The sequence below is a fragment of the Ailuropoda melanoleuca genome, chromosome 2, assembly GCF_002007445.2.
Source record: "Ailuropoda melanoleuca isolate Jingjing chromosome 2, ASM200744v2, whole genome shotgun sequence".
NCBI lineage: Eukaryota > Metazoa > Chordata > Mammalia > Carnivora > Ursidae > Ailuropoda > Ailuropoda melanoleuca.
The window spans coordinates 156,988,298-157,005,993 of NC_048219.1; the positions used below are offsets into that span (position 1 = coordinate 156,988,298).

General features: G+C 36.1%; 1 protein-coding gene across 5 annotated transcripts in view; it reads right to left on the bottom strand.

The window, feature by feature from the left end:
• Window positions 1-17,696, bottom strand: part of STAT4 (signal transducer and activator of transcription 4) — a 114,883-nt gene that overhangs the window by 20,381 nt on the left and 76,806 nt on the right. For all 5 annotated transcript variants that reach the window (XM_034654876.1, XM_034654878.1, XM_002917993.4 and 2 more), the window contains 11 exons: window positions 17,185-17,283; window positions 14,823-14,915; window positions 13,861-13,939; window positions 10,648-10,733; window positions 8,794-8,945; window positions 6,944-7,102; window positions 5,911-6,003; window positions 2,891-2,950; window positions 2,562-2,579; window positions 2,380-2,473; window positions 297-341 (listed from right to left, as the gene is read on the bottom strand). In XM_034654876.1, coding sequence (XP_034510767.1) covers window positions 297-341; window positions 2,380-2,473; window positions 2,562-2,579; window positions 2,891-2,950; window positions 5,911-6,003; window positions 6,944-7,102; window positions 8,794-8,945; window positions 10,648-10,733; window positions 13,861-13,939; window positions 14,823-14,915; window positions 17,185-17,283 — 978 coding nt within the window. The remainder of the gene's footprint in view (window positions 1-296; window positions 342-2,379; window positions 2,474-2,561; window positions 2,580-2,890; window positions 2,951-5,910; window positions 6,004-6,943; window positions 7,103-8,793; window positions 8,946-10,647; window positions 10,734-13,860; window positions 13,940-14,822; window positions 14,916-17,184; window positions 17,284-17,696) is intronic.

The window sequence follows — 17,696 nt, forward strand, 5'->3', positions numbered from 1 at the left end:
GGGGGGGGCGGAGCTTGCCTCTACCTCTGCCTCTGCCTCCCTCTATCTCTGTCTCTCATGAATAAATACAGAAAATCTTTAAAAAAAAGAGGGTGTTACTATATGCAATTTCTGTTTTCTCCTTTTTAAGGCAAAATTTCTTATACTGTCTGCAATTATCAAGTTTTAATTTGTAACCAGAGAAACACAAATTTGACTTTACATAAAATTATAAAGGGCAGTTTAAAAGCTTTGTAAAAATAAGAGATTATAAGGTTATTTCCTTTAAAAAGTATCTTGTAGAAAGCATTTTGTACCTCATTTCCTTTGCCTCCAGCGCTGGACTTCATTTCCTTTGGTTGCTTTGCAAAAAAAAGAACAACAGTGTTTAGATGGAGAAGCATTATCAACTAAATATCAAGTTGGTCATATCTATTGTAGTGATTTTCTTGGCCATAATTTTGCCTCTTGGAACAGTAACCCAGATGTCTTCTAATTCTTGGAAACCCAGCATAGTTGCCCAGATTCGACAGAAAGAAGCTCTCTGTTTCATCTCATGGGACGCCACTTTAGAAACTTTCACTGAGGTAAGTGAACAAGTTGGTATACTCTTAACACTGTGTTTTTCAGCCAACAGTTTGGAAAGAGGAAATCATGCTGGGATGTTTTAAAATCTACTCAGCACTCCTTTGTATCTGGAAAGTAGCATCTGAGCTAAGCTGTGATGATTCTCCATCCCTGTGAAACCAAGTCCAACACTGAGCACTGGGAAAACAAATGATGGGACAGTGTACCCTATGGCACAGGAAGCTACTACAGGTCATTAGAGACTTAGTGACACAAAAATATTCAGGATATGGCTTACTTAATTTAAAGAAAAAGGCAGACAACAATTTATATAGTGTGTACAATCTGATTCCACTTAAAAAGTCCATATACATGTATGTATAAAATAATGAAAACAAAAGTAGTTAATAGTGTTACAAGGTAATGAGATACAGGTGATTTTTAATTTTTAAATTTTTGCCTCTCAGACTTTCTACCTTTAGTTTTGTATTAAAAAGCAATTAAAGTTATTATGCAAAGGATAATATATTTAAAAATGCTTTGCAACTAGAACAGGACCATAAAAAGTAAGGTTTTGTTAATTTATATATTATTCCTGCTGGAAGAAAGACCTAAACCACTTTTTGGTATGTTCCTTGTTCTCTTCCACATGACTTTTTTTGAGAGACAGACATCTCTAAGTTAAAGGTCTTTTACAGCTTTACTTATTAGCAAACATTGTCCATTATTGAAAATTTCTTAAGGATAGAAATTGAACGTAAGCAAAAAGAGCACTAGTTATAAGGATGTATAACACATGACTTGTCATTACACTTCATTTATCAGTCTCACACTGGAGGGATTCAGTTAAAAAGAAATGTACTCTTCAATACTAAAGATCAAACTAAAACAAAATCAAAACCAAAAACCAGCATAAATTTGTATATGCAGATATCTATAAACGTAAGTTTTATCTTTTAGAAAGACCCTTTGAGGCTGATTTGGTGGTGCCCCAACACTCAGGTGAGGTACTTCCTAAGTGTTAGTAAACCATGAGTAACATGCATCTGGCACGAAAGCGGTAGAGTCTTTGGGAATCTAAGAACTATACAAAGAATTAGAAAGAAAGCAGGAGGAGAACTCTAGGTTAAGAGGAAGTGGTAAAAACAAGAAGCAACAGGGTGAGGCTGGGTCAGAAGCTTTCTAGACATGCCAAAGCCAACTGTGTGCAACTGCCATACCCAGGAACATCCTACTTCCTCAAGCTACTCCGAAAATGAAAGCACCTTCGGCCAGACATGTTGTTGCTGGATATCATTTCTTGGGGAGATTTAAAAAATAAAATCAGGGGGGCGCCTGGGTGGCACAGCGGTTAAGCGTCTGCCTTCGGCTCAGGGCGTGATCCTGGCATTATGGGATCGAGCCACATCAGGCTCTTCCACTATGAGCCTGCTTCTTCCTCTCCCACTCCCCCTGTTTGTGTTCCCTCTCTCGCTGGCTGTCTCTATCTCTGTCGAATAAATAAATAAAATCTTTAAAAAAAAAATAAAATCAGGAATGTCTATCCATTATAAGACCAATTATCTCTGTCATCGTTATCAAAATATATTGACCAATTGCCATCCATATTTAGGTACCATATCACCATTGTTGAGAACTCAGACTTCTGAGTTAAGGTTCTGTGTTCTTTCTGACGTTTTTTAATTCTTCAATGATGGCATGCTTTGTTTCTTAATATGGCCCTTAATCTCATATAAGAACCCCCCCAAACCCAAAATACATTGACTTATAAGGCCTAGTCATAAAGATGTATCTGATTTGGGGAGGGAGAGAAGCTTGTGTAACTGAACTCACCAAATGTCGAAATTCTACCGAGAGACTTCCATTAGAAGATTCTTCAATGGACATGGCTTTGACGTGAGTTCCACAAAGGACAAATCTTCGATTGCTAGAGGGAAGATCTTAGCTATTTACATGGTCTCAGGTAAAATATATTTATGAGAACAGCAAAAAAAAATCTAAAATAAATTTCTTACCTTAGAGTTGAAACATTCCTGTAAAACCAAGAAGATTCCTTAAAAAATGAGCTATTTTATAGATCTAGTAAAAACTTTCTTTGATATTTTAGAGGATGGTATAATATAGTCATAAATTTTCATTTCAAGACTTTATAGTAAAATTTTCTAAAGTAAGTCTTCATTGGAGTTCTATTAAATGTTTGAACTTCAAAGTCAAATATTTGAAGTACATTGATATGTAATGTTAGAGAAATACATTTAGAAGTTTGAAATTATTCTATAAAATGAGGAAAGTTCTTTTTCAAAGTCTCACATTTTCATGTTTCAAAATGAAATTAGAAACTTACTTGTCAATTGATGCTTTCACCTTTACCTGATAGTTTAGTTCTGGCAATTTTATTAGTAGTCTGGAAAGACACATAAACAAAGAATCAGAGGCAAAAATGAAAAATGCTAAAAGTCTTTTTATATTTAAATATATTTATGTCATATATATATAAATCAAATTTAGGTTATCTCTAGTTATATGTTAGTGTGTTTTAAAAATAATCAATTCATTGTTGAATTACTATATTGCACACCTGAAACTAATATAACACTATATACTAACTATCCTGGAATTAAAATAAAAATAATTAAAAATAAAAATGTCCAATTCTTTAGTTTGTCATGTTACTGATATTGACACCAGCCATTTAATATCATATTGACAAACATTTGCAAAGTATTTTCAGTTGATGTACATTGAATAATACATTGGGCTAGGTCAGAAAAATAGCTATATATTTTGGCTAATGCCCACATTTGGGTTAAAGGTATAAATATAAGAAAAATTCTTTGCAAGTTTATTAATATGGCCCCATTTTATTCTCATATCATAAAAAAATTATAAGCTTTGAAAAAACTAAATGTTTTGATCACTGTTGCAATCTTTAAATACACTATGAAAGTAACAGCAAAAATGTTCACAACTAAAAAACACCTACTCCAAGTGATTTAATCACAAACAAGTGATTAAAGATCAGAGTAACAATTCCTTTAATTTCTTCTTCTGGTGTCAGTTCCTCCTTTATTCTTTTGCTTTCCCCAACTCCTTTGAGTCGGAACTGCTGATATACCCTCTCTGTGGGTTCAGTTCAGTTGCGGAGATATTAATTCAATCACTCACTCACTCATCCCAATCATGCAATCATCCCAAACCTCATTCATTCACTCAGCATGTACTGAGCTCCTCATCTATACCCAGTACAGCCCTAGGTGGTGGGGAACTAGTGTAGTGAAGTGTGGGGAAGGGAGAAGTGTGGACATGGCTACACATAAAAGGAAGAAGTCCAGCTAAATATAGTAGATGGAATATGGCGAATGGTGATAAGCAACTGATGGGCATTAGAGAAATATAATCATAGATGATAGCCCAAACAAAAGCGTGGGTAGAATGTGACAGAAGTTCCTTAAAAATCCTGTATGAAGCACAGGACTGGTTTTAGGGTTTGGAATATGATGTGGGTAGTTGTTATCAATGAGGGGTGAGGAGGTCACGTGAAATAGGGCAAGAAGGATCATTCTTCAGGATCTGATTCACTGGAAGATGCTGATCACTACAGGGAATCCCATATCACCCCTTCCTTCGAAATAGGAGATGGAACACTATGTTAGGGAGGGGTTTTAGGGAAAGTCCTAAATAACAAGTAAAGGATCATCTATCAAGACAGTGGAGATCAGGGTACAGGGAGGAAGGACAGGGGCCCAACTGACAGGTGGAAGAGGAAAGCGGGAACACTCAAATCAGGGACTAATGGTCAATGCCCCTGGTCATCGGTTCAAACAACATGCAATGTGATGCCCAATTGGGGGCCTCTTCCACTCGGAACTCTTGACTGAGCAATTTCTACTCATCTCCCTTTTTGTCCTAGAGAGTATCCTAGACTTACCCTATCATCTATGGGGGTGCCTCAGGGAAAAGGAGAATGCCCATCACCCCTCTATCCTACTTCCCTTTAGTGTTACTATCTTCTGGGTTATATAGAGATGTAGGGATGAAGAATGAACAACTCTTGAAAACCATGAAATTTTAAAAGAGAACATGGGATAGGCTGGTGATGGGTATTACGGAGGACACCTATTGCATAGTGCACTGGGTGTTACATGCAAGTAATGAATCATGGAACTGTACATAAAAAAAAAAAAAAAAAAAGAGAAGCTGGCCTCTGGCTTTTGTTCTTGGTTCTTAAGTCTTGCTGCAAAATTCACACAAAGGAAAGGATTAAGAATTTCAAGTAATGCATTTAAAATGCATACTGAAGAAAAATGCTTTCCCTTTAAAAATGGAGTTCTGAGGTGACGGGTGTTAACTAAACTTTTTGTAGTAATCGTTTTGCAGTTTATGTAAGCCAAGTCATTATGCTATACAGCTTAAACTTCTATAGTGCCTTATGTCAATTACATCTCAATAAAATGGAAAGGAATAAAATAAAATAAAAATAAAGTTCTGATAGTGATATGGGATCAGGGAACCTATCGTGGGGCCCTAAATCATTATCTTCCATGGCATCTTCACCTCTTGTCCTAGTCAGAGGTGAGTTAGTGATTAGGAATTTAAAGCTTGGGGGCCTTGGAGATTGATGCATGACGAAACTCTTTGGAAGTTCAAGCTCAAATTCATGATTTTAAGTGTCATTAGGGAAAATGATACATTTTGGTTACTCAAGCTAATGGAAAGGATCAAATGCATAGACAAAGCAACAATAACACAAAAGTCATATGTCTTTAAATCTGGTACATAGTAAGGATATATTGGAAATTACAGCATTGAGAGTTTTCATGGAAAATCCTATAAGCTACTTGCTGGGCAATCACGGGGAAAAATATACCACTAGTATTTCCTGGGTAAGATATTCAAAGGCTTCCATATTCTGTCCCCAATTCTACCACTCCCTGCTTTACACACTTGCAAAACAGACCCAGGAAGTCATTATTTCTGTAATCTTGCTCTCCCACAATCCCACTCTCCTTCCCCTCTCTGCTCCTCCCACAAGGTCCTTCCTCAAAGGGACCACAAGATTTCTCTAGACTCTTTAGTCTTCTCCCAAGTTAATCTTTTCAGCAGTTGATCCCATGATGCCCAATACTGTGATTCCATCCTTTCATGCTAATATCCCTCAGGTCTTCATCTTTACTGTCATATTCTTTATAAGCAGGGCCCTCATATTAACATTTCTGAGGGTATCTACCATAACTCAGTGCTGGCATACAGGAGATGCTTAATACAGAAGAGTTGAATGAAAGGCACTATGAGAGAAATTAGTCTTATTTAAACAATGGCTATGGCTCCACAAACAATGGAAAAGATAGAACACATTCTGCCTACCTTAGCTTTACAGTGAACTGGATAAGAGTTTTAAGTACCATCGGTCTCTGGGGGTGGGTTGGCATGCATGGCTGTCGTTCAACCACAAATGAGCTAGATTAAAAGGAAATAAAGCACGTCATTTGAAAGCATTGAAAATATCGACAGGCTAAAAACCACAGAGAAACAGGATGCTGTCCTCTTAAAAAATCCAAATTTTCTACATTTACAAGACATTCAAACCTCCATTAAGCTCAAATCTTTCCAAAGACTTCTCATAAATAATTACCAGGAGATGGAAAAAATGCCTAACGATTGGAAAAAAATGCCTAAAGACTATCCCTTAAATAACAACAGTAAATAATTAATTGTTATACTTGAGAATAAAAGCCTATTTTTATCATACTAAACATAGAGTAAAAAGTTAATTTCATGCCATCATTGAACTGGATGTTAGAATTTCTGATACATATTAGTGGGTTTTTTTCTTTAGATGAGCTTATACATATAAACATGGCCTCTACCCTTCATTTCTTGGATATGTACTTAAGAAGAAATTGTTGAAATCTTCTTTTCTAAAATGTGAAAAATGAACTTCAGCTGGATATTGTGCTTGGCTCACAGAAAACTGAGTCAGTTTTTGGGAGAAGTGCTGAATAAATAGTGAAGAGCAGAAATGTTTCTGGAACTCTCTGGAGCTTTATTCACTTTACCCTGAGGCTCATTGTTTAACACTTCCCTACCTGGGGCGCCTGGGTGGCTCATTCCGTAAGCGTCTGCCTTGGGCTCAGGGTGTGATCCCGGAGTTCTGGAATCGAGCCCCACATCAGGCTCCTCCACTGGAGGCCTGTTTTTTTTTTTTTTTCCCCACTCCCCCTGCTTGTGTTCCCTCTCTCGCTGGCTGTCTCTACCTCTGTCAAATGAATAAATAAAATCTTTAAAAAAAAAACAACAACACTTCCCTGTCTTCCTTGACCTTAACACCAAAACCCCAGCTGGGTTGTCCTTACAACTCCACAGGACTGAAGCTGCCATGACATTTAAATTTACTTACTTCTTAAAAAGGTTGTAGATCAAGAAGGTGACTCTTTCTAGCAGATGTGCTCTTTGCATGGGGATGGGGTCCCCTTCATATGTCATTTTAGTAGACTGTTCCTCTAATTTCTCCAATTGCCTTCTGAGCTGGAACAGACTTTCTGCCAATAGTGTAAAGCTATCAAACAACAAAATGAAAATCAGCAGATAGTTTTCCCACTTAACAATTTACCATTTTAGTTGTTAACCACATCAGGGAGCAATAAATTATTAAATAATTATTCAACTAACACAATCGTTCACTTAATTCCATTAAAGGTAGTGGGAGTTCTTTATGTTTATTTCCCTAACCCTTTTTTTCCTCTAAGATGCATAACACATGGAAAATGTTTTCAATGTTTTTCAATTATACCTGTAGTTATAGGCATCATTTATAAAATTTCATCAACATCAGGAACCAAATCTCTTTTAACATTTGTTTAAAAGTCTGTTAAACATATAGATATTAAGAATATGGTACTAATTAATGGGTAAAGAAAGAGAAAATTTAAAACTTTAAAGATATGTGATAAGAAGAATGTTATGTGTAAGAATACTAAAGAAAAAAACCAATATGAAATGGACTCCCTCCCCCAATATGTTTTTTACAAATCCTAACTATTAGCCAAAAATGATCTGTCTGGATAAAGGTATGGCCTTAGAGTTTTTCTAACTATGTGGTGATCTCACCTTGGAAATGGAGGCAGGAACTTGGGCCCAAAGTCTAGGGAAAAGACAGTCTGAAACAGATACCCAAGGGACCGTTAACTAGAGAGGAGGCAGGATGTCTGGACAGGCTTGGTAAGTCCACGTGGCCCCGACAGCAGCTCTTTCTACTTAAAAGTTTACTCCCCACATAGTGCTGTGGAAAGATCTGTCCACCCCCCACTGATTTTGGTATAAGCACCCTTATCTGCTAAGTTCTTGATCGCTTCTTTTGTTGTTTATTATTTTTATTATTTTATTTTTATTATCTTACATTTTATTTTTATTGTGTACATTACTGTTTATTGTTACAGTGAGGTTAGGGAATCAGAGCATCTCCCCATGGACAATTAGTAGGTTTTTAAAAAAGCCCAATTCCTTACTGTTCTTGATAAGTAGGCCTGGCAGGCCAGAGCTTTACTGCAAGTAGCCACCATTAGGACATATTTCCATCGTACTGAATTGTACCCTTTGAAAGCAATTTTAGATTGCAACTGAATATTTTCCTTCTTTCTCATTATTTTTTTCCAAATGTTCTTTCAATCAGATACTTTTATTTTGAATTGATGAGGAAAACCCTATCAACATTTTTTCTTGTAATACAAAGGATAGTATCTGTATGTGATTGCATATACGTGTGCATAGGGGATGTCAGCTGTAGTAGCCATTTAAGATTTTTCATTTAAATACCAAAATAAATCACTCTGTTGAAAACACAAAACTAATGTTTAACTCTGACTTAAGATACAGTTCTAAAAACTGAGATATCTTTTCTCAAGCTTTTGAAGCTAGTGCTTCTTACGTCCTTATAGAAAATTGTATTCGTTGCTGGTTTCAAAAATTTATTTGAGTCTTTTAAAGTTAATATATTATATGAGAGAATTAAGCAATTCTTATGCATTCTGTGGATTTCTACAGATGCTTTATTTTTGGCCTCAAGGGAATAAAAATAAAAATACATATGCATCTATTCGTTCTCAACTGTAGAGTTCCCAGCTACTAATAAACTATCAATAAGCTGAATGAATTTATGTTTTGGTCTGAGCCTGCCTTCTCTGGCTGAGTGACACTGAAGTTTTGTACTTCCTGTGGTTTTCACTAGAAACTGAAGTCAATTCGTTTTACCAGTTTTGCAGCTGGTCGAGACCATTGTGGAGCGGCCCCCCGATGCAGGCAATCTGCTGCCTCCTCTTCCAGTCCTGCAGCTCCTCCATCAGCATGCTGTTCATTAACAAGTCTGTTTCATTTACGATTTGTGTCATCTTACTGAGGGCTTCCTAAAAACAAAGGTGACTACTGAAAAGATTTCATGAGATACAACCAAAGTCACTCATAATCCAACCCGTGAAATGATTTGTCTGACCTGGGGGATAAAGGTTTGGTTAAAATTCTCACCAAATATCTTATCAAATACTATCTTCTATTTACAATAGCACTGCCTTTTCGGACTTTCAGTATTAAATTATTATAATTAAATAATGTTATAAAGGAAGAAGCATGATCACAGTTAACAATCTCATAATATCTCATAATATCATTTAATATCCTCTAGTACAAATTCAAATACTTTGAATACTCCTGTGACAATATCGAATCTTCTAGTCATACAGCCATATCTCTGCCTTTTAAAAAGACATAAATTAAATTTATATTCTTATAAATATATGCATTTATTCTAAAATATAGTGACTAAAATTTGAGCCTTTTTGTGTTAGTTTTTTTAGGACTTTATCTGGATTGAGGGAGGCATAGTGAAGTTTAACATTTAAAAACCTAAGGACTAGAAGATGTGAATTCCTACCCTGGTTTTGTGACAAGGCATGTGAATTTGGATAAACCACTTAACTTTGCTGGAACTTGGTTTCTGATCTATATAGTGAGGTGATTGGACCAAATTATTTCCAAGGTTCCTTCTGACCTTAAAATCTTATTTCTAAAGTAGAATAAGGTAGCATGCATAAAACATATAGCATAGATTAACTATGCATAAATGCATTAAGCTTATCTTGGATTAAATATTTGTATGTTTAAAATCTGATTTCTAACTGCTGAAGTTTATAATGTAAGGTGAAAATAAATTTTACATTTATTTGTGCTCACACAATTTCCTGCACAAAAATGAAGCTGAACTTTTAGAAATAAACTCTTGATTTATCAGTGACTGCTCAAATTTCAATTGCATTATTTTCGAGCAGAGATAGAAAGTTGAGATAGAAATGTTTCCCCTCTTTTAAAGTATTTAACTGAGCCAGAAAAAGCTTTCTCCTCTCCTTGAAAGGAAGTTAGATTGAATATGTTCCATCGTCAATGATCTATCCTGAAATCTATGCAATTACTTAGCATGAGGTCATTTTTCAGAGTGGAAACTGGAACATTGATTTTTCTAATAAAAGTTTAGCAGCCACCAAGTAATATTTTTTTTTAAAGATTTTATTTATTTATTCGACAGAGATAGAGACAGCCAGCGAGAGAGGGAACACAAGCAGGGGGAGTGGGAGAGGAAGAAGCAGGCTCACAGCAGAGGAGCCTGATGTGGGGCTCGATCCCAGAACGCCGGGATCACGCCCTAAGCCGAAGGCAGATGCTTAACCGCTGTGCCACCCAGGCGCCCCCACCAAGTAATATTTTAATTATACATGTAGTAGAACCCATATCAGCATATTAAGTACAGAAACTAAAACGGTCATGTCTGAAACAGTGGCAAATAAAAACTGGGTAAAATGTTCACCTTGACATTAATGGTAGCTACAGTAAATGTACTGCATAAGCAAGATAAATAAACTCTAGATAGGGCCAGCACTGTAAACTCAGGAAGAGAAGCATGGCAAACAGTATGAAATTATTCCTAGAAGCATTGCCATTTATTCATTCAGCTTAAATAGAAGTGAATGAATCCAAGAGCTTGAGTCTTTTCAGTAGGAGCAGATATAGGAAAAGGAGAAAAATCGGCAAAAGGCTAAATTAACATTCTTCGCGAACCTTTCTCTTGAAGTCAAGACTGTTAAGCATTTCTTGCAGAGTCAAAACTTCCTGATTCATTAGGGCGTTGTTCTTGTCCCCCTGATCTGTGAAGGAAAAGAGATGAGATTTAGAGTCCTCTCCAAGGCGAAGCTCTGTCCCGAAAGCCAAGTCTGCTGCATTCCCCATCCTTAAGTCTTAAGATACAAGAGACTAAATGCGGCCATTGCAGAAGAGCTTGAAAGTAAGTCCCTATCTGTTCATTTGCCAGGAAAGATCACCTCCAAGCAACCCAGGAAGGAGCTCTCTATCTTACAGACCTTGACAGAAGACCATTCCTCACACCATGCTCCTTTTTGGGGTGGGGAGAGGGCTAAAAACGTTTTTGAAATGCATTCCTTTTTAGATACCTCTACATTGATAATAAGCCCTAGCTAGTTGACATAAGTAGGAAAGGGGCCGTCTTTGTGCCCATTAGTAAATCATATTTGATTCCTCCTGATCCCTTTACCCACCTGTTCCCGCTCTGCTTTTTATCCAGGAATTACAGGAAACTGCCTGGAAGGGTTGCAGTTTTATCCACTTAGTCTCATGAACTAATAAAGACTAAATCCTTTGCTCCCCCCCCCTTTTTTTCCTTTGCAAAATGGACTTTCCTCACAGTAAAACTAGAAGTAGAAAAGAATTACAAACTAAGAAAAATCTCTGACTGAAAAAACCCCGAATGGTTTATCCTCTTAAATGGGAGACATGGAATAAATGTTGTATTATTTAACTTGAACCTTTAACTTTATTGATATATAGCAAGTGATTGTTCATACCAACCCTCTTGTCTATGAAGACTGAAGGTCGGAAATGCCATTCTGATTTGAGTAATTGTGAAAAAGAGGCCCCAAAACAACACTGTGCCAAATTTCTCCACAAAACAGCACCGACCTCCAGGAAATCATTCCTGGTTGTACTAATTCACAAATTTGCGAATTCCTAGATTCCACATGTAGTAAAATCTTGCTCATGTAGCCTTTTATAAACTCAAAACTTCATTAGTTAATACTTCTCAGTCTTCACCAGCAAGATATAATTTGTTTCCTATGTGTCTTTCATTTCACTTAAAACATTTCAGTTTACTTATAACCAACTAAATGAATACTTGCTGATGTTAGTGACAGAATGAGCATTTTTATTCTTTGTAATGCTCATGAAGCTCTGATTATAGTAATGTAACTCTAATTGTTTGTCATAAATTAAGTCCAAAATAATTTTATTGTTTAATGTATTTTGTTACATTCTATGCCTTAAATTGGTGGTTCACATATGAGATTTGGGGTGAGACTGCTTTCAATGGACTGTAGTGCCTGGTGAAATTGGGAGTTCTAAACCCTTTTAAGATCAAAGACCCCTTTGATAATCTGATGGAACCCATGTTTGTGCCATTTCTTCTGAAGGGAAAAATTGTACATATAAGAAACTATGAACATTTTAAAGACAGATTTATTTATATATTTATTTATTTGTGTGTGTGTGTGTGTGTGTGAGACAGAGAGAGAGAGAGGGAGGAAGGGAGGGAGGGAGGGAAGGGACAGAGGGGAAGGGAGAGGGACAAGCAGACTCTGCTCTAAGTGTGGAACCTGATGCGGGACTTAATCTCACGACCCTGAGATCATGATCTGAGCCAAAATCAAGGGTTGGTTGCTTAACTGACTGAGCCACCCAGGTGTCCTGCAACTATGAACATTTTAAATATCATTTAATGGGAGTCAATACATCCTGAAGATGCCAGGAGAACACATCACTCCTCACCTATGCAAACAAGACTCCTATCCTAATATCCTTGCTTTTAAATCTGAGATGAAAGTTAAGCATTTGGTCACAATCATCCATACTTCCATCCAGATGAATTTTAAGCTAACATTTCAATAGTTATAGACGCTTCTATAAATGAAAGATTTCTATCCAATTTGTTTTTAAAAATTTTTAAATAATTTTAGAATTACAAAAGAGTTGCAAAAATAGTAGAGGTCTCATCTGCCCTTTATCCAGCTTCCCCTAATATCTTACATAAGCAAATTTTAAACCTCGTAAATATTCTCACTTCCTTTCCATTGTTTTTTTTTTTTTTAAAGATTTTATTTATTTATTCTACAGAGATAGAGACAGCCAGGGAGAGAGGGAACACAAGCGGGGGAGTGGGAGAGGAAGAAGCAGGCTCATAGTGGAGGAGCCTGAATGTGGGGCTCGATCCCACAATGCCGGGATCACGCCCTGAGCCGAAGGCAGAAGCTTAACCGCTGTGCCACCCAGGCGCCCTTCCTTTCCATTGTTTTATATTTCCTTTCTTTCCATTTTAAATAAAAAATCTAATTGTAAACAAACTCAATGTTTAACCACAAAGATATAGTCCAGCAATTGCAGTGTCCTTATATTTTGACATTTATACAATTACTGAAATGATGTCTTTGAAGATTTTTTATGATATGGGAAAATACTTAAAACTTTAGAATGCAATACACAAAACTATATAAAGGATTATCTCAAGTTTTTTGCAAATAAAGAGATATGTATGTATTTGAATGTATAGGGAAAAGGCTGGAAGGAGATATACTAATATTTTGACAGTGTTTATCTACAGATAGTAGAATTTTGGATGATTTTTAGTTTTTTAATGCTTTTGTCTATTTTCCAAATTTCCTATGGTGAATCACACTTCTACTTATAATTTTAAAAATCTTTTTTAAAAGCGGGCTCCAAACCTGTGTGGGGCTTGAACTCATGAACCTGAGATCAAGAGGCATGGACTCTATTATCTGAGCCAGCCACGCACCTTACATTTCTATTTACAATCCTGGAAATTATATTAAAAAATTCACCTAGGGATTACATTAGTAATTTCCTGATCATACTAGCGAATTATCGTTACTTTTCGTAGTTGTGATAATGATATTCTGACTCTACAGGAGAATGTTTTTAGTTTTTGGAGATGCATGCCAAAGTAGGAGTGATTTCTCATGAGCTTTATAATTTATTTTGAATTGGTTGGTAAAAAATATATATATATTTATATGGAGAGAAAAGGAGGAAGCAAAATATTCCTTTCCTGTACTATCTCTTCAAAACAAAAACAAAAGCACTTCCCTTAGGGTAGATCAGTTTATCCATTCTGTCAGTATAAAGAGGAAATCCACTCATGTTGTCTTTATGTCTCTAAGTAGAATTATAGACAAAATAAGAACTTACCCATTGTCTGAATTGTTTTATACCTGTAGTCAAATTCATCTTGCAGGTCTTCTAAATACTTGGTGTCTTGTTCTGTCATCTTTTTACAAAAGAAAACAAACTCACTCTGATGTTCTAATTAAGCACGTCAGTGAAACATCATCTTCAGTATTTCAAAATACACTGTTTGGTGCTTCTGGCCTCCAGTCATGTCCCAGACTAAGTGTATAGAACCTAAATTTCTAAAGAGCTGATACCCATGAAGGTTGAATAGCACTGGAAGAACCAGACCAAATCTGCTTTTCCATTTGCTCTTCCTGGTCGTTTGGAAATCTTGCAGCATCTTGCCTCTTATTTCTCATTTAGTTCCTAATGATGCTAATGTCTTTTTTTGCTGGACAATATGGATGCATTTTCCCTTTTAGTTCCACAAAACTCTCCATTAATTTATCAATTATCTTTTCACTTAAAGTCTCTATTCTAATCTGCTGTAGTATATGGCAATTCAGTCTACATTTTTTCCCCTTTCTACTTCTTAGAAAAGTACCTATGCTTCCTCTATGTGTCCTATTCCTTTCTGTTTTGAAATTCCACTTTGCTCTTCTCCAAACCTGGTAATGTCTGTCTGCTCATAATAGGTATTAGGTGCCAAGATCTGGGCTAAAGGCTTTTCTTAGATTATCTCATGTAGTCCTTTCACAACAATCCTGTGACGGTGGTCATCCTCACTTTCACAGATGAATATGCAGAGATTTACAATGTGAAGGTTCAGAGGCTTGGAGTTTGGTGGGGTAGGGCCAGTCTCCAGTAAATTGAAGCTGAAAAGCTCCCCCCCCAAATCTTCTCTAATATGAACATAGTATGTGAGAGATAGTTATTTTATTATCAAATTGCCCTATGATTTCTGTAGGAACTAACTTTGGGCACAGTTAGATGTCTGAGGGCAATAGCTAGCCTTGCTAGGCTTCTACGAGATCACTCACCTGCACGCTATTTTTAATGGCAGCCACTTTGTGCTCCACATTCCTCTGCCTTTCTGAAACTGAAGAACTTTGTAAGGACTTCTCCAGAGGTCCCTGAAAAAAGAATGTCTTGAAATTTCAATGGTGTTAATAAAACAAGTTAATGACAAATGCAGTATATGTAGTATACTTTGAACTGAGGTTTGGAGTGATGGGATATGGAATACTACACAGCCATTAAAAAGCACACTTTAGAAAAATATTTAATGACATTTAAATAGCATTAAGTTGTTAAGAAATAGAGCAAATTATAAAAACACCATACCTTTATGATCTCTCTTATATATATACTTTTATTTATACATATATGTATAAATATATGAGTATATGCATAGACATGTAAACTCAAGTACATATGATTAGAAGAACACACACACCAAAACATTATCAGTATGTAAGTGAAATTACAGATGATATTATGGCTTAAACTTTTTTTCCTAATTTTCTCTAACAGACCTATGTTACTTTTGAAATTCTATAAAATGAATACATGTAATTTAAAAATGAGTATAGCAAAACTATATTAAATTGGACTTAAATTCAGAATTAGGGATGTTGAATCTGCTAGGATGAGATTGACTTTTGTACTGAAACAAAGGGAGTTCACTAAAGAATATCTAAAAATGTTAGTCTAGTTAAATAGAAAGGCTAGCCAACTTTTCCACACACCATTTCTTGGTCATTCAAACAATCTAACATTGAGTGTTCCTTAGATATAAAGACAATGAATGTGTTCCTTGGATATCAAAGCACACAGATACCCAGAGATGAGAGTTAGAATGTCAGCAACCCCCTTGCCTTAGAGTTGGCTGGGGAGCTGCAGTTAGAAAGGCTGACAACTTGACGAAGCAAATCAGTGGTGGAACCTCAAGTAGAACCAATGTGCTTGGCTATCAATCAAGTGTTCTTTCAATTACACCACATTCTTCAGATTGGAGAAATAGTTATAAAATCCTTCCCTCCCTCCTTCTCTCCGCACACACACACACACACACTTCCATATACTTGTTTATTGGTTTAAGTTTTTAAATTTACAAACCAGTGCTTGTGGTAATATATGGTACTGGTAGATTGTTTATAGTTTCTAATTTGACAGATACCTGACATTTGAAGTCAACACCCACCCACCCACACACACTAAAGATAAGAGGGATATAAAAAGGATAGCTGAGAATATATATGAGAATATCATATATTAGTAATTATTTAGCATCTTAATTTTTACCCAAAATGCACTGACTTAAACTATATTTACTTGAGAAGCACTATACCTTAGATTTTATTTATTTTATTTTTTATTTTATTTTTTATTAAAGATTTTCATTTATTTATTCGACAGAGACAGAGACAGCCAGCGAGAGAGGGAACACAAGAAGGGGAATGGGAGAGGAAGAAGCAGGCTCACAGCGGAGGAGCCCGATGTGGGGCTCGACCCCACAACGCCGGGATCACACCCTGAGCCGAAGGCAGACGCCCAACCGCTGTGCCACCCAGGCACCCCTAGATTTTAAATTAAATAAAAATACAATCCTTCATCTAAAAATTAAGAAGAGCAAATTGTTAAAATTTCATACTTCTCCAAAAACAACCACAACCTGACATTAACTAAGTCTAAAAATTTTTAAAAGCTCAAAAAAAGATACTTTTCTGGGACCTTTAAAAATAAATACAGTGGTGTGATTTACTAAATTATGGAGGACATCATCTGGAAAATTGATTACTTACATACTCTTTTCTTTTATAAGGATTAACTGAAAAAGTATTCCCAAGGACATCATTGATTCCTCTATTTGTCTTTGATGGCTCTGAATTCATTCAGGATAGTGCGATAAAATGTAATTTAATATATGGCAGGGCAAAGTACACTGAAACAATCAACAAGCAAGTATTTATGGAGTTTCTATAACATAAAATTTTGTGTGTGTAGTTTTGGACTTGTGGGGGGGGTAGGAATTTGGGAGCCATAGAATGTTTTGAGCAAGATCAATCCCTGAGGATAATCATGCTGAGGGAAGCAGTTAACTATATTCCTCAACTGATAACTGTAAGACTGCGGCCAGAGTGTGACCAATGGAAACAGAAAAGAATGTATAGATAGGATTCCAGAAATAAACTCTAGAAAGCCTTGGTAATTATCTCAGTATGAAGGCAGAGAAAAGGAATTACTCAAAGATGACCCTAAGACCTTGATTCCAAGTGATTGGAAGGATGGTGGCACCATTAACATAGGTAGAAGAAGCTGGCTGGAAAGAAGATAAGAATTTCTGTTTCAGAGAAATTGAGTTCAAGGTGATAACAAGACCGCAAGTTCAGAAACTATTACCTGAACGGGCATGTTGGCTGCAGCCAATATTCTCCTCTCCTCCCTTAAACAATTTGAAATAACCACAGCTACGTGCATTGGGTTTCCATGAAATTTTCCCTGAAAAAAGTGAGCAAAAACAAACATATAAGCTTAAATATATACATCATAGGAAAACATCACTACTTGAAAATCAAAAACAATCTTTCAATAAATATATGAAATTATTTGGGATTTGTTTCAAAACAATCCATTCTAAAGACACAGAAACTTGTATTGTGAATGAAATTCCTATGTAGCATATTGCTCTCTCTCTTCAAAAATCATTTTTAATAATTAAAAATAATTCTTGAACACCTCTGTAGAAAAGGCTCGGAACACACACTCGGGAGGATCCATTTATTTTAGGCTTAGGATAGGTTTTATGTAAGAGTTACTTCCTTGTAAATTATTATGAATCACGGTGGTCCCAGCTGTTCACTTGTTAACTCTGTACATCACTTATGCTTAAAGCATTCTTTTGGTCCCTGTCC